Source organism: Thalassophryne amazonica, chromosome 18 (assembly GCF_902500255.1).
Source record: "Thalassophryne amazonica chromosome 18, fThaAma1.1, whole genome shotgun sequence".
NCBI classification, from domain to species: domain Eukaryota; kingdom Metazoa; phylum Chordata; class Actinopteri; order Batrachoidiformes; family Batrachoididae; genus Thalassophryne; species Thalassophryne amazonica.
In genome coordinates, this window is record NC_047120.1 from 72,597,019 (window position 1) to 72,620,814 (window position 23,796).

At 42.2% G+C, this 23,796-nt stretch overlaps 2 protein-coding genes across 2 annotated transcripts in view; one reads left to right on the forward strand and one right to left on the reverse strand.

Annotated features, from left to right (window-relative positions):
* Positions 1–920: 920 nt before the first annotated feature.
* LOC117531332 (ras-related protein Rab-26) overlaps positions 921–23,796 on the reverse strand; it is a 111,214-nt gene continuing 88,338 nt past the window's right edge. Inside the window, exons 6-9 of the mRNA XM_034194402.1 lie at positions 11,892–11,957; positions 6,138–6,194; positions 5,547–5,623; positions 921–1,300 (exon numbers count right to left, since the gene is read on the reverse strand). Of these exons, the coding sequence (XP_034050293.1) occupies positions 1,198–1,300; positions 5,547–5,623; positions 6,138–6,194; positions 11,892–11,957 (303 nt within the window). The 3' untranslated portion in view covers positions 921–1,197. The remainder of the gene's footprint in view (positions 1,301–5,546; positions 5,624–6,137; positions 6,195–11,891; positions 11,958–23,796) is intronic.
* On the forward strand, positions 19,893–21,407 carry LOC117531330. The gene is made up of 2 exons (XM_034194401.1): positions 19,893–20,693; positions 21,123–21,407. Exons 1-2 carry the CDS (start codon positions 19,928–19,930, stop codon positions 21,179–21,181), a joined length of 825 nt encoding a protein of 274 aa, XP_034050292.1. The 5' UTR covers positions 19,893–19,927; the 3' UTR covers positions 21,182–21,407.

Genomic DNA, 23,796 nt, shown 5'->3' on the forward strand with positions numbered 1-23,796 from the left:
CTACATCAAAAACATGCTTATTTAGGGTCTGCTCCTTTCTTTGCCCCTGACCAAGGCTATGTCTCTACATATATTCCCACAACAATCACAATATGACTTTTTCAAATAAAATCCTGCAGCTCTTTTCTTACCAGGCACCTTTTTTATGGAACATTTTGTCAGTTGTGACAAGAGTCCGATTCTGTGGACTCATTTAAACCTCGACTGAAGACTTCCGTTTCTTACAGTTGACACTGATTTAATGGTTATGATTTGCATTTTTACCCATTTTAAATGTTTGAACTATATTTAATTCATTTTATTGTTCTTTTATAATTTTTTATATCATTGCTGCTAGTTTTAATCTATTTTCTTGTATTTTGTGTTGTTTTTTTTGTTAATGTTAAGTTAGTTGCGTTCATTTGGACCTTGTTCTTGTGAAGCACCTTAAGATGACCTGTGTTATGATTTGGCACTATAAAAATGAATTGAATCGCACACTGTACACAGACGCATTTATACCACAAACACAGTTCGCAAAGTCTATTTTAACTGTTAATTTAAATAATTTAATTATTATTACTTTTGTGTCTGAAAATTTTAAATTATAATTGTGTTTGTGTGTGTGAGAGTTGTAGAGATTTATTTAAACTTTGGAATTAAAGAGTATTTTTAGCACAGATATTATTTGTAATTTTGAACTGATATTACAAAACAACAAAAACATGTAAAACTCCAAGAGAAAGAACTTGTTTTTATAAGTATGATGATGATGACGAGGGCAAAAACACTGAGCATAACACAATGATTGTGTGTAGAAAAACAACACACAATGCTGTTTTACAGTTCACATTATGTGGAGCATCATTTCAATAAAAACACACTTTTACTATGTTAACAAGAACTCCAAGATTGTTTCATATTCAGCACATTCATTTACTTTATGCTTCAGGTTCAATAGACATGAATTTGCAAAGGAAGCTTTCAGGGCACAAAAAAAAAAAAAAAATTGTGTTCACAATCAGAAAACTGCCCACAGGAGGACGTGCAAGTCGATGCATGTACAAACATGTAAAGAGAATTATTTTACATTCACAGTTGGAGCGAGAACTACAACAAACACTGATAATATCAAGAACATCCTCAGGCACACACACCACTTCATTACCGCCAACTCTACCTGAACGCTTTCGCTAGCACGAGTCATACACCAGACATCTACGAGCGGCAGCAGCCAGCCGTCCTCACTTCTTTGTCCACGTATTCCTGCAGCTGAAACTTTGGCTCGTCCGGCTCCTTCATTGTCCTGTGCTTCAGTTCTCTGACAGAAACACACACATACACAGACTCAGGAACTGGCACACTAGAGGGTAGTAGGGTGCCACCCCCTTTTACAATGGGACAATAAAGAACTCTATCAACCTTTTAAACCTTGTATCAGCATGAGACAGAAAACTCATTGTCTTTGAAAGCTATTTTTATGAAAAACCCTTTTTGAAAAATTATTTTCAGAACATAATCCAGGGTTCCACTCTGCCAGCTGTCAATGTAAATCTGGAGCTGCGTGAGGAAGGGCGTCCACCACAGATGTGAAAGTGAGGAAAGAAACTTTACCGCAAGGTTAAAAATCAAACATACATGTTCTGAGTGTAAAAGATGGAGAATCGCGCCTGACATTTTCTGTGTCAGGCTCAAAACTTCTCAATCGCCCCTCAAACCAACAACATAAATATTGTAAGTAATTATATAATACAAGAACATGTAAATAACCACAATAGATATTTTACTGCCGGTTACCCTAAAGATATATGTGAATTTCCTTTTCAACAGTTTAAAGTAACAAAGAAAAAAAAAAAACCCAAAACAAAACAACAACAAAAAAAAAAGAAAAAGAAATGATGAGTTGTGAGTCAATCATTCAATGGCTTGATTGCTAATAATTTAATATGACTAAAGTTGGATTAAATTGACCCTTAAAGATTGTTCACCCTGATAAATCAAGATTTACAGATGCTTCTGACACGTCGGAGACTTCTGACCCAAAACTGTGGACTTTTGTCACCAGTTTTTCAAGCAGATGCTGGTGAAGCTCAAATGCTGACATTTAATATTTGGTGTGAAGAGGAACGCTGAAGATTGAATCACAGCACACGGCTGAATGCCGTATACAGACCGGGTACAGGTACCGGAGTGTTTGTAGTTTGAAATGTACTTGCAGGAAGGAGCAAAAGTTAAGACTGAAGAAAGTAACAGATGTAAAAAGAAGGAAGAAGACAATAGAAATATTTGGAAAGGTGTCATGTAGCAGGAGACAATAAGAGTTGGTCAAATATTCTCCATCTGCTTGACTGCTGAGTTATATCTGGCAACACGTCACCATGCCAGCCTGTTGGCATAATAAGGCTAGAAATATAAGAACGCTCTGTCACACAGACGGATGGACGGAGAGACAGAAAGACAGATGGACGGATGCTGCACAGTGAACACAGAGTGTGTCAGACGGGCAGAACATATGGTTCATAGTACAACAGCATTCAGCTCCATTCAGACAGGATTATTTGGACACACAGAAGGCGGTGCAACACAATTATTGTTATTTTAGTCCCGTCTGAATGCACTATTTCAGTCTACTTTATGGACAGTGTCCTCCCCACTCAGTCTCTGCCAACTTTTACCTTCTGTGAATGAAGATCAAACACGCCCAGAGCAAAAATATCCAAAAAGAAAAAGAAAAAAACAAAACAAAACAAAACAAGAAAACATAAGCCGAGAGATAATTTAAGAAGTCGGCAGGAATGCATCCTGATAAACACAATGAGACAGAATGATTCATACACTTATTGCACCTTGGTTATTTGCAGCAACAGTTGCTGCAGTCTTTGTTCACCGGAAAATACAGGCAAGGACTGAGAAAGAGTTGGAATGACAAGGACGTTTTGAGATGCATCATGGTTGATGGTTGTCAGTCAAGTCTATGGAAAACATTTGGGGCCTCATCGACTCATACAAGCAACAGATGCCACATCCCAAGGTTCTTGAAATGGAGCAATATCACCATCTGGTGGACAATTAATGCAGGTAAAATGGAATTTTGCCATGAGCTCGAGTTTATAAAGTTCTGCAGCATCACCAAAGCAGAAAGTTGCACATGTTGTGTCTTTCCCCAGAGTTACAGAGGTGTGCACACATGGTTCTCTTCAGTCTTCATGGAAGTGTACATGCACATGCACAAGCCTGCTTTCAACATCCATGAATGAATGAAGACATGTCTTCAAATGTTCATTTGCATATAAAACCTGTCTGTCTATATGGATCTGTTCTGTCACAGAGCAGAGAACACGGAAACAATAATAATAATAAAAAAAGCACTGAAGCTTTGTAATTTTTTTTTTCCAGGGGTGATGGCGGTGCATCAGGCCTATTTGTGAAATAGTTGTGTCCCATGCCAGTCGTTCATAAAGTACAGATGTCCTGTGGAAACATTCTAGTATTCCCTCCCCGAATAAAACTCTGAATAGTGTAAAACATTGCAGAGCAGGTAAAATTATTATAATTTTTTGTTATAGTGATTATAGTGGCAGTAATTAAACCATTACTTTAAAAAGCCATCACTTGACCCAGCTATCTTAGCTAATTATAGGCCAATCTCCAAGCTTCCTTTTCTCTCAAAAATTCTTGAAAGGGTAGTTGTAAAACAGCTAACTGATCATCTGCAGAGGAATGGTCTATTTGAAGAGTTTCAGTCAGGTTTTAGAATTCATCATAGTACAGAAACAGCATTAGTGAAGGTTACAAATGATCTTCTTATGGCCTCGGACAGTGGACTCATCTCTGTGCTTGTCTTGTTAGACCTCAGTGCTGCTTTTGATACTGTTGACCATAAAATTTTATTACAGAGATTAGAGCATGCCATAGGTATTAAAGGCACTGCGCTGCGGTGGTTTGAATCATATTTATCTAATAGATTACAATTTGTTCATGTAAATGGGGAATCTTCTTCACAGACTAAGGTTAATTATGGAGTTCCACAAGGTTCTGTGCTAGGACCAATTTTATTCACTTTATACATGCTTCCCTTAGGCAGTATTATTAGACGGTATTGCTTAAATTTTCATTGTTACGCAGATGATACCCAGCTTTATCTATCCATGAAGCCAGAGGATACACACCAATTAGCTAAACTGCAGGATTGTCTTACAGACATAAAGACATGGATGACCTCTAATTTCCTGCTTTTAAACTCAGATAAAACTGAATTTATTGTACTTGGCCCCACAAATCTTAGAAACATGGTGTCTAACCAGATCCTTACTCTGGATGACATTACCCTGACCTCTAGTAATACTGTGAGAAATCTTGGAGTCATTTTTGATCAGGATATGTCATTCAATGCGCATATTAAACATATGTAGGACTGCTTTTTTGCATTTACGCAATATCTCTAAAATCAGAAAGGTCTTGTCTCAGAGTGATGCTGAAAAACTAATTCATGCATTTATTTCCTCTAGGCTGGACTATTGTAATTCATTATTATCAGGTTGTCCTAAAAGTTCCCTGAAAAGCCTTCAGTTAATTCAAAATGCTGCAGCTAGAGTACTGACGGGGACTAGAAGGAGAGAGCATATCTCACCCATATTGGCCTCTCTTCATTGGCTTCCTGTTAATTCTAGAATAGAATTTAAAATTCTTCTTCTTACTTATAAGGTTTTGAATAATCAGGTCCCATCTTATCTTAGGGACCTCGTAGTACCATATCACCCCAATAGAGCGCTTCGCTCTCAGACTGCAGGCTTACTTGTAGTTCCTAGGGTTTGTAAGAGTAGAATGGGAGGCAGAGCCTTCAGCTTTCAGGCTCCTCTCCTGTGGAACCAGCTCCCAATTCAGATCAGGGAGACAGACACCCTCTCTACTTTTAAGATTAGGCTTAAAACTTTCCTTTTTGCTAAAGCTTATAGTTAGGGCTGGATCAGGTGACCCTGAACCATCCCTTAGTTATGCTGCTATAGACTTAGACTGCTGGGGGGTTCCCATGATGCACTGAGTGTTTCTTTCTCTTTTTGCTCTGTATGCACCACTCTGCATTTAATCATTAGTGATTGATCTCTGCTCCCCTCCACAGCATGTCTTTTTCCTGGTTCTCTCCCTCAGCCCCAACCAGTCCCAGCAGAAGACTGCCCCTCCCTGAGCCTGGTTCTGCTGGAGGTTTCTTCCTGTTAAAAGGGAGTTTTTCCTTCCCACTGTCGCCAAGTGCTTGCTCACAGGGGGTCGTTTTGACCGTTGGGGTTTTACATAATTATTGTATGGCTTTGCCTTACAATATAAAGCACCTTGGGGCAACTGTTTGTTGTGATTTGGCGCTATATAAATAAAATTGATTGATTGATTGATTATCTCTGCCAATGGGGTGACAGCGTTTTAGCTGCTCGTCTGTCAGCAGGATATCTCAAAAGGACATGAAGGGATTTCAATGAAATATGGTGCTGAGGAAGGACCAGTTGCCTTCATCATCAATGACATATGGTCCACTGCTGCTGCTGCACGTGTGTGTGTGTGTGAGAGAGATTCACTTGGCCACGGCGGTGAAAGCCAGCTCCACATTGAGTCCAGATTTAGCGCTCGTCTCCATGAAGGGCACTCCAAACTCCTGCACACAGAAACACCGACGAAAGTGTGAGCTTGACTTGCGCTGACAACATAAATGCCAAAAATGACGTTCATAAGTGCTGAAACTCGTGATTGATTTTTTTTTCTTTTATTAACTCCAGAATAGACTCAATGCAAAAACGCTTCAGAATTCACAGGACGTGTGTCTGAATATTGGCAGCTGCCTCGTTCATCCACTTTTGTTCATTTTTACTTTCAGAGCTCATCTGAGTGAAACAGTCTGGAAAATTAAATCCCCCCCCATTATTTATGACTAACCATAACAACATTGTGTGAACACAATTACACTCACTGATCGAGACGAGGCTGCAGCTCAACCATCCTCAATGCAGTGTGGGCGGATTAAGTGAGGCTGGATTTTATCACTTATTTGTGTCACATTGGTTTTGTGTGTGTGTGTGTGTGTGTGTGTGTGTGTGTGTGTGTGTGTGTGTGTGTGTGTGTGTGTGTGTGTGTGTGTGTGTGTGTGTGTGTGTGTGTTACAACAAGCTCACCATTGCCAGTTTCTCTCCGTCCTCTCGTTTCATGACCCTGTCATGTTTGGAGTCGGCCTACAACACATCACAAAGGGAATGATAGAAACTCAACAAGTCTGACTTTATGTGAAGATTAAAACACACACACACAGTTGTAAAACTTTGGGCCCCCTGATGATTTCCATGATTTTCCTTTATAAATCATTGGTTGTTTGGATCAGAAATTTCAGTTAAATATATCATATAGCAGACAAACACAGTGATATTTGAGAAGTGAAATGAAGTTTATAGGATTTACAGAAAGTGTGTAATAATTCTTTAAACAAAATTAGGCAGGTGCATAAATTTGAGCGCCCCAACAGAAAAAATACATCAATATTCAGTAGATCCTCCTTTTGCAGAAATAACAGCCTCTAAATGCTTCCTATTGCTTCCAATGAGAGTCTGGATTCTGGTTCAAGGTATTTTGGACCATTCTTCTTTACAAAACATCTCAGGTTTGTTGGTTTCCGAGCATGGACAGCCCACTTAAAATCACACCACAGATTTTCAATAATATTCAGGTCTGGGGACTGAGATGGCCATTCCAGAATGTTGTACTTGTTCCTCTGCATGAATGCCTTAGTAGATTGTGAGCAGTGTTTAGGGTCGTTGTCTTGTTGAAAGATTCAGCCCCGGCACAACTTCAACTTTGTCACTGATTCTTGAACATTGTTCTCAAGAGTCTGCTGATATTGACTGGAATCCATGTGACCCTCAACTTTAATAAGATTCCCAGTACCTGCACTGGCCACACAGCCCCACAGCATGATGGAACCACCTCCAAATTTTACTGTAGGTAGCAAGTGTTTTTCTTGGAATGCTGTGTTCTTTTTCAGCCATGCATACCGCCCCTTGTTATGTCCAAATAACTCAATTTTAGTTTCATCAGTCCACATCACCTTATTCCAAAATGAAGCTGGCTTGTCCAAATGTGCTTTAGCATACCTCAAGCAACTCTGTTTGTGGCGTGTATGCAGAAAAGGCTTCCTCTGCATTACAGCATCATACAGCATCTCTTTGTGCAAAGTACGCTGTATAGTTGAATGATGCACAGAGACACTTACTTGTGTGAAGTGCCTTGAGGCAACTCTGTTGTGATTTGGTGTTACTGTGAGGAAATTAAGTATTTGAACACCCTGCGGTTTTGCAAGTTCTCCCACTTAGAAATCATGGAGGGGTCTGAAATTTTCATCTTAGGTGCATGTCCACTGTGAGAGACAATCTAAAAAAAAAAGAGAAAAATCCAGAAATCACAATGTATGATTTTTTAAATAATTTATTTGTATGTTACTGCTGCAAATAAGTATTTGAACACCTACCAAGCAGCAAGAATTCTGGCTCACACAGACCTGTTAATTTTTCTTTAAGAAGCCCTCTATTTCTGCACTCTTTACCTGTATTAATTGCAGCTGTTTGAACTTGTTACCTGTATAAAAGACACCTGTTCACACACTCAATCAATCACACTCCAACCTGTCCACCATAGTCAAGACCAAAGAGCTGTCTAAGGACACCAGGGACAAAACTGTAGACCTGCACAAGACTGGGATGGACTACAGGACAACAGGCAAGCAGCTTGGTAGAAGACAACAACTGTTATGATTATTTATTAGAAAGTGGAAGAAACACCATATGACTGTCAGTCTCCCTCGGTCTGGGATTCCATGCAAGATCTCACTTTGTAGGGTAAGGATAATTCTGAGAAAGCTCAGAACTACACAGGAGGACCTTGTCAATGACCCGAAGAGAGCTGGGACCACAGTCACAAAGATTACATTAGTAACACATGATGCTGTCATGGTTTAAAATCCTGCAGGGCAGCAAGGTCCCACTGCTCAAGCCAGCACATGTCCAGGCCCGTTTGAAGTTCACCAGTGACCATCTGGATGATCCAGAGGAGGCATGGGAGAAGGTCATGTGGTCAGATGAGACCAGAATAGAGCTTTTTGGAATCAACTCCACTTACCATGTTTAGAGGATGAGAACATCCCCAAGAAAACCATCCCAACCGTGAAGCATGGGGGTGGAAACATCATACTCTGGGGGTGCTCTTCTGCAAAGGGGACAGGACGACTGCACCGTATTGAAGGGAGGATGGATGGGGTCCTGCATTGCAAGAGTTTGGCAAACAACCTCCTTCCCTCAGTAAGAGCACTGAAGATGGGTCATGGCTGGGTCTTCCAGCATGACAATGACCCCAAACACACAGCCAGGGCAACTAAGGAGGGGCTCCGTAAAAAGCATTTCAAGGTCCTGGAGTGGCCTGGCCAGTCTCCAGACCTGAACTCAATAGAAAATCTTTGGAGGGAGCTGAAACTCCAAACCTGAAAGATCTAGAGAAGATCTGTATGGAGGAATGGACCAAAATCCCTGCTGCAGTGTGTGAAAACCTGGTGAAAAACTACACAAAATGTTTGACCTCTGTAATTGCAAACAAAGGCTACTGTACCAAATATTAACATTGATTTTCACAGGTGTTCAAATACTTATTTGCAGCAGTAACATACAAATAAATTATTAAAAAATCATACATTGTGATTTCCGGAATTGTTTTTTAGATTATGTCTCTCACAGTGGACATGCACCTAAGATGAAAATTTCAGACGCCTCCATGATTTCTAAGTGGGAGAACTTGCAAAACCGCAGGGTGTTCAAATACTTATTTTCCTCACTGTACATAAATGAAAATAAATTAAAATTGAGACTACCTGCAGCAAGATCATGTTGTAGGTCTTTGCAGCAGGTCTGTGGGTTGACTGTGACTGTTCTCACCATCCTTTGCTTCAGCTTATCTGAGATTTTTCTTGGCCTGCCACTTTGGGCCTTAACTAGTACTGTACCTGTGGTCTTCCATTTCCTCACTATGTTCCTCATAGTGGAAACTGACAGCTGAAATCTCAGATAGCTTTTTGTATCCTTCCCTTAAATCATTATGTTGAACAATCTTTGTTTTCAGGTCATTTGAGAGTGGTTTAGAGGCTCCCATGTTGCCTCATTACAAGAGATGCAAAGAGGGAAACATTTGCAAATGGTCACCTTAAATACCCTTTCTCATGATTGGATTCACCTGTGTAAGGAGGTCAAGGGTCAATGAGCTTACCAAACCAATTTTGTGTTCCAATAATTAGTGCGAAATGTATTCAATAAAATGACAAGGGTGCCCAAATTTATGCACCTGCCTAATTTTGTTTAAATAATTATTGCACACTTTCTGTAAATCCTAGAAACTTAATTTCAATTCTAAAATATCAGTGTGTTCATCTGCTATATGATGATTTAACTGATCCAGACAACCAATAATTTATAAAGGAAAATCATGAAAATTATCAGGGGTGCCCAAACCTTTACATACAACTGCATATGAAATCAATACTGGATCAAAATGTTTAATCTGGTGATGAACCTGGAAAACATTCACATAGGCAGGGAGCATGAGTGGGGTTTGAACCCAGGTCTAGTAGAGACTACCAGTCAGGAGAGGTGTCCGTCCCATCATTAAGAGGGACAGCTGCCCTGTCATTAGGAGGGTGCTAACTAGAGCACAATAGGTGCTAATTAGAGCTATTGTTTAGTCACTATGCCTATAGCACTGCATATAGCAGTCGGCCTCTTAGTAGGAGGGGTTGGGTTCGGTTTAAAACTCCAGCTTTTGTGGCTTCTGTTTATTCTTCTCTACAAGAGTCAAGACAGAAGTCAGACCACCAGAGCAAGAATTTTAGCTGAGGAAGCTTCTGCGATTTGAAGCGAAACGTCCTCGCGTCAAGCAACCCAGTCCAGTCGAAGATTCAAGCTTCTCTACTATGGAAACCACCTGGACAACTGAAAGCCTACACAGAAATCAGCAGCTTTGCATGTTCACACCGGGCATGACACGAGCGACAGCAGTGACAAGTTGCCATGTAATCCCTATGGAAGGATGCGTTGTGGCACCAAGCCGCGCAGCGCAGCGCGATGGACGCGAATGAAGCGATGCGAGTGAAGCGATTTTGAGCGATTGGTGTGTTTGTGGCACGATATTGCGTCTCGTCACGTCGTGTTGCCCTCCTCCCCAAGTTGAAAAATCTGAACTTTTTCATCTTGTCGCGCCACGATGACCAATCAGGGACTGAATATGTAGTGATGTGGAGATGTCTGGAGTTTGACTGAGTTGGATGTGAACATGTCCTGTATCTGGTAGCAGCCTGTGAGCAGGACTTATGTCCCTTTTGTCCTTTATTTCACAATTATGACAGAGTTTTTGGAGCCCCACAGCAGGGGGAGCGGAGTTTGTTTTTTTTTTAAACGTGTGCACATGAGCGAATTGTCCATGAAGATTATTTTATTTATTAACTATACAGATGTATAATAAAACAAATGGTGACTGGTTCATCAACACAATTATGACAGAGTTTGGGGTGAGAGCGAGGAGCAGCCCCACAGCAAGCAGCGGAGTTTTTTTTTATTGTTTACATGTGCGCGCGTGAACGGGACAGGAGGTCCTCAAACTGGGTCCTGCAGAGGCGGAAGGACCGCTGAAAGCGGCCGTCATCCAGACGCAGCTCCTGCAGCAAATAATGATACTCCCCGAATTGGGAACGTCTCATGACGTTTGTCAGCTTTCCACAATAACTCGCTCTGTGTGATCGAGGTCCGTCATGTTAACTTGACTGACAACTGGAGCTGGCGAGCGGAATGGAAGCTCCTCCTATTTGATGACGCACTGGGGCAAATTTTCGCAGCGAAAGCAGAGCGACACACCGGGCGATGGTGGAGTGTCCGTCGACACACGACCAACGCAAATTTGTGGTGTCTGGTCGGTCCCGGTGTGATCGCGGCAGTGTGGCCACACGTGTGTTTAGTTCAGAACATCCTGTCCCGGATTCTCCAGGGGGTCACGTTATGCACCTTCTCAACAAGCTAATGTCCATCAGCAGGCATCTCAAAAATTACCCCGCAGTCACAGAGAGACAGCCTAAATTATATTTATTATGAAATAAATTAAATTTTTTATTGTTTTTTTTTTTTTTAATAAAAATCAAAACCTGCTGCCTGCTGCTTTAAATGTAAAGGAACTGGAGTTCACCACACCTCCTCTGAGATGGGAGGAGGAGCAAAAGTGAGGTTGATTTCTAAGCTTAGTTTAATGCAGAGGCAAAATAGTGGAACCAAAATGGAGTATTTTATTAACATTAATAATTTACATTTTGGCAGCTTCTTCCATTTCAATGCTGGCAGACTTTTATGACTCTGGTCTCTCGTGGCACCATGTGCATGAAGGACCACAACATTTCACAGCTGGAAGGGTCCTGGAACACCTGGAATTTTGGGGTTCTTAAATCTACAACATTGTTTTACCACGTGGAGCAGGTAGATGAGTGGATAAGAAGCTGACCCCACAATATGCAGACCTGGGTTCAAACCCCACTCATGCTCCCTGCCTGTGTCCTTGAACAAGAAACTTAATCTACATTGTCTTTGTCCACCAGAATTTTTCAGTGACTAGAGAAGTAACTTGTGTCAGACTGGAGTGCCGTCCAGTGGGATTTGTAGACTCTCATCCACTTGACACTACAAAAGCCAAGCTACAAGTATCTGATTTCTGATTGACCTTTTTAGGAGACCATAGTTGGACAGCAGGAGGTCTTGGATCTAAGTAGCTGAAACTGTGGCTTCAAGGTTTATCAACCACTCTATTTCTCTCCCTATGACTATCTGTCCGTCCATCTTCCAGTTCTGGCAATATTGTCTCACCTTGTTTCCCAACAACATGACAACCACATTCTGTTGGGCGTACTCGTGGATCTCGGTCAACCATGCCTAGGAAAGAACAAAGAACACAGTCAGGTAAAAAAAATATTCTGTGGAACTACAGAGGGGGTGAGGTGGATGATGCACCGGCTGGAACTGTCCCCCTTGCAAACACTTAAATCCTTATTCTTGCCTCCTGTCTTTCATTGCACGTCATGGACCATTTCCAAAGACATCTGAAGACACTGGCTCTTATTGCAGAATTTGATCATTTGATTGACAGGCCTTGGAAGGGGGTGGGCCTAACTGGGTCCACCCCTGGACTGGTCTTCTTACCCGTCTGATGACTTTTCTGAGACCCATTTAGTTTGACTATTACTTCTTTCCTCATCATGTTATGCAGATGAGATCTGGTAATAAATCACATTTAAGCCTCAGAATGTTGCAGAATTAACCATTTCACAAGACTGCCTCAATGTGATGAGGAACCGGGTGGCCGAGTTCCTGCAGAATTCATGAGCTCATCTCTCTGACCTCTCATGCAGCACGTCTGTTTTTGTTATAATCACCATGTGTTGGTCTGCAGTCATTTACATTACAGCTGAGTAGCTGCCCTCTAACTCATTAGCTCAGATGATTATGGGAACAATTCTAGTTATGATAATTAACTTCCTTTAAAATTCTCTGAGACAATGTGCGTGTGTGAGAGAGAGAGACATTAAATCCAAAACAAGGATTATATTTTAAATTAATCACTGTACAACAAAAAGAAGGAAGATTAGTGTAAAGATGCACAAAGGACGACAGAACGCACGTCACCTTCAGACATGGTGCCAAATGGAAACTTACACAACGGCAGTTCAAGGTTGTGTCAAAATACCTCCACTGGCAGGAAGGTGGCGCTGTAAATAGGCCTTTATTCTGCTGCAGTGGAAAATCTGTAAAAAGTGTTGGTGTGAGTCAGAATAGGGCGCCGTGGTCACGTTTGAGGGCGGGCACTAAAGGGGTAAAATATGACGCATGAGACATAATTTCTCTACTTCCAGGGAAAAAAAGAAACAACCCCACAGCATTTTCTCTGAGTTTTTGGGCAAACTAAGTGAAAATACAAAGAAAAAGTGAGGATGTGGTGGAGGATGCGGTTTGTTTCTGACCCAGAGCTCAAACGTGTCGAGGCGGGTTTGCAGACGAGAGAACGGAGCTACAAGCTGTGTAGGCTAACAGCCTAAAACCAACACCACGTCTCCCACTCGCCTCGTCTTCTCCACTGGGAACCAGAAAAAAAAAACAACACTTTTTGCAACTGCTTCTGTGATTGCAGCCAAAAACCAAACAGTGCACCATTTTTGGTGTGTATATACTGCACAACGGGAGCACAGGTCACATCCCGCGATATGACGCAGCGGTGCCCTATTCGTGACCGTCATTTCGTACACAGTTTTGCATTCCTGTGAGTGCACATGTGTGAGGACTACTTTACTACAAGCAGCAACAACTGCAAATGGGGGTGAAAGGTCACCAGATCAATAAGTGAGAAACTGAGGAAAAGGAAACAAGACAAACAGGTCAAAGATCCTCCAAAGAGACTTTGTGTCTCAGACATCCAGTCATCGCCTTTGGTCACTGGTTGGCATCCAAGTCGCACAACAGACAGTAAGACAGGAGGCCCCAGGACCAGAAAGACTTGGACCTTCATTCTCCTGCACAGATACCAGCATCAAACACCATCAGCTGTCCATCAGCTCATCCCATGTGTCTCACCTTCTCAAACACTGAGGACGACGTCAGAAGATGTCAGTATCAAAGTATTGACTCAGAAGAGATCAGTATCACAGTATGGACTCAGAAGACGTCAATATCCAAGTACTGACTCAGAAGACATTAGTATCCAAGTACTAACTCAGAAGACATTAGTATTCAAGTACTGACTCAGAAGACGTCAGTAACAAAGTATTGACTCAGAAGACATTAGTATCAAGTATTGACTCGGAAGACGTCAGTAACAAAGTATTGACTCAGAAGACAGTATCAAGTATTGACTCAGAAGACGTCAGTAACAAAGTATTGACTCAGAAGATATTAGTATCACAGTATTGACTCAGAAGACATTAGTATCAAGTATTGACTCAGAAGACATTAGTATCAAGTACTGACTCAGAATACATTAGTATCCAAGTACTGACTCAGAAGACGTCAGTAACAAAGTATTGACTCAGAAGACATTAGTATCACAGTATTGACTCAGAAGACATTAGTATCAAGTATTGACTCAGAAGACGTCAGTAACAAAGTACTGACTCAGAAGACATTTGTATCACAGTACTGACTCAGAAGACAGTATCACAGTATTGACTCAGAAGACATTAGTATCAAGTATTGACTCAGAAGACGTCAGTAACAAAGTACTGGCTCAGAAGACATTAGTATCCAAGTACTGACTCAGAAGACGTCAGTAACAAAGTACTGACTCAGAAGACATTAGTATCACAGTACTGACTCAGAAGACATTAGTATCAAGTATTGACTTAGAAGACAGTATCACAGTATTGACTCAGAAGACATTAGTATCAAGTATTGACTCAGAAGACATTAGTATCAAGTACTGACTCAGAATACATTAGTATCCAAGTACTGACTCAGAAGAGATCAGTATCAAAGTATGGACTCAGAAGACATCAGTATCACAGTATGGACTCAGGAGACATCAGTAACAAAGTATTGACTCAGAAGACGTCAGTATCACAGTATTGACTCAGAAGACGTCAGTATCAAGGTATTGACTCAGAAGACATTAGTATCACAGTATTGACTCAGAAGACATCAGTATCACAGTATTGACTCAGAAGACATCAGTATCACAGTACTGACTCAGAAGACGTCAGTATCCAAGTACTGACTCAGAAGACATTAGTATCCAAGTATTGACTCAGTAGACATCAGTATCCAAGTACTGACTCAGAAGACATTAGTGTCAAAGTACTGACTCAGAAGACATTAGTATCAAGGTATTGACACAGAAGACCTTAGTATCAAAGTACTGACTCAGAAGACATTAGTATGAAGTACTGACTCAGAAGACATTAGTATCCAAGTACTGACTCAGAAGAGATCAGTATCAAAGTATGGACTCAGAAGACATCAGTATCACAGTATGGACTCAGAAGACATCAGTATCACAGTATGGACTCAGGAGACGTCAGTAACAAAGTATTGACTCAGAAGACGTCAGTATCACAGTATTGACTCAGAAGACATTAGTATCCAAGTATTGACTCAGAAGACGTCAGTATCCAAGTATTGACTCAGAAGACATTAGTATCCAAGTATTGACTCAGTAGACATTAGTGTCAAAGTATTGACTCAGAAGACATTAGTATCCAAGTATTGACTCAGTAGACATTAGTATCAAAGTATGGACTCAGAAGACATCAGTATCACAGTATGGACTCAGGAGACATCAGTAACAAAGTATTGACTCAGAAGACGTCAGTATCACAGTATTGACTCAGAAGACGTCAGTATCAAGGTATTGACTCAGAAGACATTAGTATCACAGTATTGACTCAGAAGACATCAGTATCACAGTATTGACTCAGAAGACATCAGTATCACAGTACTGACTCAGAAGACATCAGTATCCAAGTACTGACTCAGAAGACATTAGTATCCAAGTATTGACTCAGTAGACACCAGTATCCAAGTACTGACTCAGAAGACATTAGTGTCAAAGTACTGACTCAGAAGACATTAGTATCAAGGTATTGACACAGAAGACCTTAGTATCAAAGTATTGACTCAGAAGACATTAGTATGAAGTACTGACTCAGAAGACATTAGTATCCAAGTACTGACTCAGAAGAGATCAGTATCAAAGTATGGACTCAGAAGACATCAGTATCACAGTATGGACTCAGAAGACATCAGTATCACAGTATGGACTCAGGAGACGTCAGTAACAAAGTATTGACTCAGAAGACGTCAGTATCACAGTATTGACTCAGAAGACGTCAGTATCACAGTATTGACTCAGAAGACATTAGTATCCAAGTATTGACTCAGAAGACGTCAGTATCCAAGTATTGACTCAGAAGACATTAGTATCCAAGTATTGACTCAGTAGACATTAGTGTCAAAGTACTGACTCAGAAGACATTAGTATCAAGGTATTGACACAGAAGACCTTAGTATCAAAGTATTGACTCAGAAGACATTAGTATCCAAGTATTGACTCAGTAGACATTAGTATCAAAGTACTGACACAGAAGACCTTAGTATCAAAGTACTGACTCAGAAGACGTCAGTATCAAGGTACTGACTCAGAAGATGTCAGTATCAAAGTATTGACTCAGAAGACATTAGTATCCAAGTACTGACTCAGAATACATTAGTATCCAAGTACTGACTCAGAAGATGTCAGTATCAAGGTATTGACTCAGAAGACGTCAGTATCAAAGTACTGACTCAGAAGACATCAGTATCAAGGTACTGACTCAGAAGATGTCAGTATCAAGGTATTGACTCAGAAGACGTCAGTATCAAAGTACTGACTCAGAAGACATCAGTATCAAGGTACTGACTCAGAAGACGTCAGTATCAAGGTATTGACTCAGAAGACGTCAGTATCAAAGTACTGACTCAGAAGACATCAGTATCACAGTATTGACTCAGAAGACATTAGCAATGGAGTACCGCTGTGTACTCCATTGCCTTAAATCATCTACGCTAAGCCTGCTGGATTAGCATAAAAATAATTCCAGCGTTGTAACTCAAGCAAACCTGGGAGCTAATGCTAACGTGAGGAGGAGGAGCCAGCAGTGTGAAAACTTGGCATTCTTCTGCACATTCTTTCTCTCCTTCATTTTGCTCTCTGTGCAGTCAGTGCTGACCCCGCCCCCGTCTCCATGGTTACAGGGCTCTCTTTTCCCCCACATCACCTCATCACACACAGATTAATGCTCCAGATGCCTCAACAACTCATAATACCTCAAATATCACCAGCAGGTGATTACAGGCAGAGCAGCTTCTGACTTTAAAGTCTTCAAACTTCAAAAGGCTCCGTGTCGACCCCGAGCACCCTCGCTCACGTGCACACTGCGCACGTTACGCCTGTGTGTTCTGTGTGTGGAGCAGTCCTCAAGTTCACTTCCAGCATGAAAATTAAACAATATAAATAGAATGAAACGCCGTTCTGGTTTCCACAGAGGAGCATCCCTAAAGGTCAACAATGGTGGCCCAAGAATTTCATCTAACGCACAGTTTGATGATGTGACACACTGAACTTGCACCAGATGAGGTGTGTAAAAACAACCACAGTAAGCTGTCGATATCCTGTAAAGGCAAGGGATCACCAAAGTTCACAACAGAAAACAAAAACATCTTTAAAATCACACCATGTTTGAAACCACACCAAGAACAATGACGCAAGACATCATCACAGACACACTAATAGCCGGACACACGGACACCCAGACAACCAAACACACCGACAGCCAGACACACAAACACCCAAACACACCGACAGCCAGACACACAAACACCCAAACAAACCGACAGCCAGACACACAAACACCCAAACAAACTGACAGGCAGACACCCAAACACCCAAACAAACTGACAGCCAGACACCCAGACACCCAAACAAACCGATAGCCAGACACACAGACACCCAAACAAACCGACAGGCAGACACACAAACACCCAAACACACCGACAGGCAGACACACAAACACCCAAACAAACCGACAGGCAGACACACAAACACCCAAACACACCGACAGGCAGACACACAAACACCCAAACAAACCGACAGCCAGACACCCAGACACCCAAACAAACCGACAGCCAGACACCCAGACACCCAAACAAACCGACAGCCAGACACACAAACACCCAAACACGCCGACAGCCAGACACACAAACACCCAAACAAACCGACACCCAGACACACAAACACCCAAACACGCCGACAGCCAGACACACAAACACCCAAACAAACCGACAGCCAGACACACAAACACCCAAACAAGCCGACAGCCAGACACACAAACACCCAAACACACCGACAGCCAGACACACAAACACCCAAACACACTGACACCCAGACACACAAACACCCAAACACACTGACAGCCAGACACCCAGACAACCAAACAAACCGACAGCCAGACACCCAGACAACCAAACAAACCGACACCCAGACACCCAAACACACCGACAGCCAGACACACAAACACCCAAACAAACCGACAGCCAGACACCCAGACAACCAAACAAACCGACAGCCAGACACCCAGACACCCAAACAAACCGACAGCCAGACAACCAAACAAACCGACAGCCAGACACACAAACACCCAAACACACCGACAGCCAGACACACAAACACCCAAACAAACCGAAAGCCAGACACACAAACACCCAAACAAACCGACAGCCAGACACACAAACACCCAAACAAACCGACAGCCAGACACACAAACACCCAAACAAACCGACAGCCAAACACACAAACACCCAAACACACCGACAGCCAAACACACAAACACCCAAACAAACCGACAGCCAGACACACAAACACCCAAACAAACCGACAGCCAGACACACAAACACCCAAACAAACCGACAGCCAAACACACAAACACCCAAACAAACCGACAGCCAAACACACAAACACCCAAACAAACCGACAGCCAGACACACAAACACCCAAACACACCGACAGCCAGACACACAAACACCCAAACACACCGACAGCCAGACACACAAACACCCAAACAAACCGACAGCCAGACACCCAGACACCCAAACAAACCGACAGCCAGACACACAGACACCCAATCACCCAAACACACCGATAGCCAGACACACGGACACCCAAACACTTGGACAGCCAGACAGCCGGACACACAAACACCAGGACACCCAGACACACAGCCAGACATACAGACACCTGGACGGGAGCTCTGAGTTTTTCCAAGGTGTGGAAAAGGTTCCAGGGTTTTGAAAGGTGAAGTCTGAATGTTTGGTTACGACTGAATCAAATATGGCGTTCTGAGTCATGAGGAGGAGAGAAGCTGTGTGAGACATGTGACATTAATTTGAGGAAGCTGTGGTTTGGGGTCGAGCGGTTAGTGGGCGGAGAAACACATTGACCAAAAATCAAAGAAAAAAAAAAGAGCTGCGAAAGTTCCTGGTCCAGAGCGTTTGAGGACGACTGCAGGTAAACTCAGATGATTCTGTTCATTTAAACGACCAAACTTCATTATCGTCAGGATGATCATCAGTATACTTATCTCATAATACAGTAATAATAACTACATATTAAATTAACCTACTTTTGAAACTTCATTTGAAGTTCAGAAACATTTGATGATTTGATCGCTTGAGTCTTCAGTGTGAGAAAACAGCTGCTGTGTAAAATTACCCCAGAAATAATGAAAGATTCTATTCTGGTTGATGATTCGGCATCATCAGTTCTGACAATGATTTTATGATTTTATCTGGCAAAATAATTTCCTTCAGGACAAATAAAGTTGATCTTGTTCACCGCTTTCAACTGTAACATTCAGTCATTTTATTGATCAACTTATTGATGTGCGAATTCACTTTTATTTTATTTATTAGATCTTGGACTTGTCACATTGTCATTTTTGCACAATTTAAATTTAATGTTCTGTCAATAACTGACTGAGTTACTTCACAGTTTGTGCAACTTTTGTTTTCTTCTCATTTCCTGGTTTCCAGTTGATCAATACAGAAAGTTGCTCCACAGCAGCTTCGATCCAGGCGACGCCTCTTCCTCTTTTCTCTCTGACCATCGTGACTCCTCCTCCTTCCACACGCAGACGTCTTCACATCGAGGAATCTCTCCTTCAAACAGGATGAGCGGACGTTCTGCTGCCAGGCGCCAGACAGCATCTGAAACCACCAAACAAAGACCCGTGACATCACTGAAAGGGGAGGTCAGGGAGCCGGCGCGCTCAGTGGTGTCCAGAGGTGCCCCACCTCCTCAGCAGCATCGGTGGTCAACTGACTTCTGCATGTGTGGATCATCTATAACCAACTCTGTGACCAAGATGGAGCCTGAGGCTCCTCTGCGCCACATGCCGTCTCACCAACACATCATCTCTCCGGTCAAACGCCACTCCTGCCCCTCAAATGGCTTCCCCAGTTCCCAGCCCCCCTCCATCTCCTCCCCCTGCTGCTCTCCGCCGTCGGTCCGGACGGCCGCCATCATCGGCCCCGACCCGCTCGGCTGGAAGATGCGTCCAAAGTCCAGCTCCGCCTCTCGGAGGGATCAGTCTGCCAGACTGTCTCTGCAGCTTCCTCTTCCTGTCTCCATCCCGGCCCTGAAACCTAGTCCTGCCCCAACGTCAAGCCCCTCCCACCAACCGGACCCAATCCCTAAAAATGTACCTACTCCGCGACCCAAAGCACAGCGTCGCCACCACTCCGATTCCAAGGCCTTCCTCAGATCTCTGGCGACCGCGCTGCCTGTGGTGACGCTGGACGACCTGTGCGCCGTGAAGCTTCGCTCGCTCCCTCATTCAGATTTGGGATCTGACGGCGTCTTCAGTGAGGAGGATGAAGACAAGAACCATGAAGAAGAGGAATTGGGCACACGGGGACACAAAATACCTCCACCACCAGCCGTGGCAGAGAAAACGCCCACAGCCAGACGACTGGCACTTCTTATCGCTCAGTCACGCCAACCTGTTAACCAAGAACAAACCATAAGCAGTGTGACCAATCTGACGCATTCACAACGGGACGAGGAGCACAGGAGCCCGCGTGCTACAGAAAACGGTAAGCCCCGCCCCTCCAAAAGGGCAATAGGCAATAACCTATCTGACTTACGGCTTTGTGTAAAAGATGTAAACAGTTTTTAATGTGGGTCTGAGTTTCTAAAACCGTGGCTAGCAAAGAACGTACAATCCCTGAGCAAGCTAGCAAACTGTTCACACTGCAAAATGTGAAAGAAAGAGTTCTTTGATGGCACCAAAACACAATTTGAAGGCAGGACTCAAGCTGACAGCATTTGTTGTTCTGTTAAAAGGGAGTTTTTCCTTCCCACTGTAGCCAAGTGCTTGCTCACAGGGGGTCGTTTTGACCGTTGGGGTTTTACATAATTATTGTATGGCCTTGCCTTACAATATAAAGCGCCTTGGGGCAACTGTTTGTTGTGATTTGGCGCTATATAAATAAAATTTATTTGATTTGATTGTGTCTCTGCAGGCTTCAATCTGGACATCAGTGTCCACCGAGACATGTCCACACTCAGCTTTCCAGGCTAACAAGCCAAGATTCACCAGTCGCCAACAACTTCAGAAAAACTTCAAAAATGTCTTCATGTTTTTGAATTTCTGCATTTTTCTATGATGCTTTTCTGTTTCTCTCTTTTTTCTGAGTATTAAAAATAGTTTTCACTGTCAGCTATTCTTTGTCACTTTTATCACTTGGGAAAAGTCAGAAAATTGTTATTATCTGTGAATTAACATGTGCGCCGTCACCAGCCCCTGGGCCTCCAGTTTCCCACAGACATACATAGTAACAACGTGCGCGTTTGTTGCTGAGAGAACATATTTTATGTCCCGTCGTTCAAACATCCATCATGTGCTGCTGCTTTTGCTTTTCTTAAACTTGATATATCGAAACATTTTTATCTGAAGCCAACATATGGCCATTGGGTATTGCAAAGACCTGGCGTCCGTTCATCCCTCTGTCTGTCTGTCTGTCCGTCCCTCTGTCTGTCCATCTGTCTGTCTGTCCATCGTCCCTCTGTCTGTCTGTGTTCAACATAAGTCCAGTTCTATTGCTGCCACAGGCTTCAAATTCATAGGGAACATTCTTGGGTCACAGACCTTGGACAAGTTCAAAGGTGGCTAAAAGGTTAAAAAGTCACATTATGTTTGAATCTGTTCTGCTTTGTTTTTGAGTGGCAGGGGATGACAGCCAATCAGAGTAGAGCTGCAGCGTGATGTCAGTGGCTGGTCTTTTGAAAACCGCTTTGCTTTGTGTTTATATGCACGTGTCTCATATATGATGCAAAAGCTTGCGAGAAATAAACACTTCTAAAACAGAAAACGCAGTTTTTGGAGCCTAATAACACCTCTGAACTTATTTTGCCATGCTAACGTCACAGGCTGGTAGCTAGCTGAAAAACTAAATAAAAGTAAATATGTCCTATTCGTCATATATTATGTCAAAGCTAGCGATAAATAAACACTTCTAAGGCTGTTTTTGGAGCCTAATAACACCTCTGAAGTGATTTATAAGACATTCAGCAGATGTTAGCTAACTTTCTATGGCATGATCTACAAATATTCCTTGACGTGCGTGCACACACACACACACACACACACACACACACACACCCACCCACCCACCCACCCACCCACACACACACACACACACACACCCAAAGCTTCCTGCAGACGCTGTTAAAATGTAAATATGTTTCTGACTGACTGATTAACAGGAGATCGTAGTCTCGTTTGAACCCTCCGTGATATCGCGGGCTTTGTCCACTTACGGGGACCTCCACTTAATAAATACACAGCATAACTTCACACGGATAAATGGTTTACGGTTTTGTTTTCAGCTGCAATCACTGAAGCAGCCGCGAAAAGTTTATTTTTTCAGTTCCTGGTGGAGAAGAAAAGGCGAGGAAGTGGGAGACGTCGTGTCGGTAAGTGTTAGCCGACACAGCTAACCCCTTTAGCTGCGTTCTCTCGTCTGTCTCGCCTCGACACGTTTGAGCTCCGGATCATAAACAAACTGCAACACATGTTCACTTTCCACTACATCTTCACTTTTTCTTTGCATTTTCACTTTGTGTGGAATTTGCCCAAAACTCCATTGAAAATAATGTGGTTTGTACCCTGGAAGTCGAGAAATTACGTCACATACATCATATTTTACCCCTTTAGCGCCCGCCCCCAAACGAGACTGCACTGCCCAATTAAGGGGCTTGAATGAATGAATGAAAACTGTTTATTTCAAACATTTGATACAACAACAAATACAAGACAGATCAGTGAAAACAACAAAAAAGTTCCTACTGTGTACCCAACATGTCCGAAAAGGGGTAGGGTGAAGCATCAGCTTATTTATCTCTACCCCTTCTTCCCCACAACCAGTAATACCCTTTGCCACATATACACATAGATTCCTACACACCTAAACCGATATATATATATATATATATATATATATATATATATATATGTATATATATACACACACACACACAAACATAAATATACACCTACACATACCTACTTACATACAAAATACTATATATTTACAAGCCGAAGCAAAAAACAAAAACACCCTAACCCTCATTACTCTTCCTCCTCCCTATACCTAGAAAAAAACCATATTTTTGTACCGCTGTTTGAACTGGTTCATGCTTGGACATTGCTTGAGCCCCACTCCCAATCTGTTCCACATCCTCACCCCACAGACAGAAATACAGAAACCTTTTAATGTTGTTCGTGCCCACTGATGCTTTAAATTAAATTTCCCCCTCAGACTGTAATCCCCTGATCTGTTAAAAAACATATTTTTAATATTTGCTGGAAGTAAATTGTTTATTGCTTTATACACGATTTGTACTGTTTGAAAATGAACCAAGTCTGTGAATTTTAAGAATTTGGATTGTAAAAATAGTGGATTTGTATGATCTCTATAGCCAGTATTATGAATAATTCTTATAGCTCTTTTCTGCATTACTGATAGTGATTGTGGTGTACCTTTATAAGTATTACCCCATACCTCTGCACAGTACTGTAAATATGGTAAAACCAGTGAGCAGTAAAGAATGCGGAGTGAGTTGTGGTCCAGAATATGTTTCGCTTTGTTTAGAACTGAAATGCTTCTTGACAGTTTACTTTGTATATGTTTTATA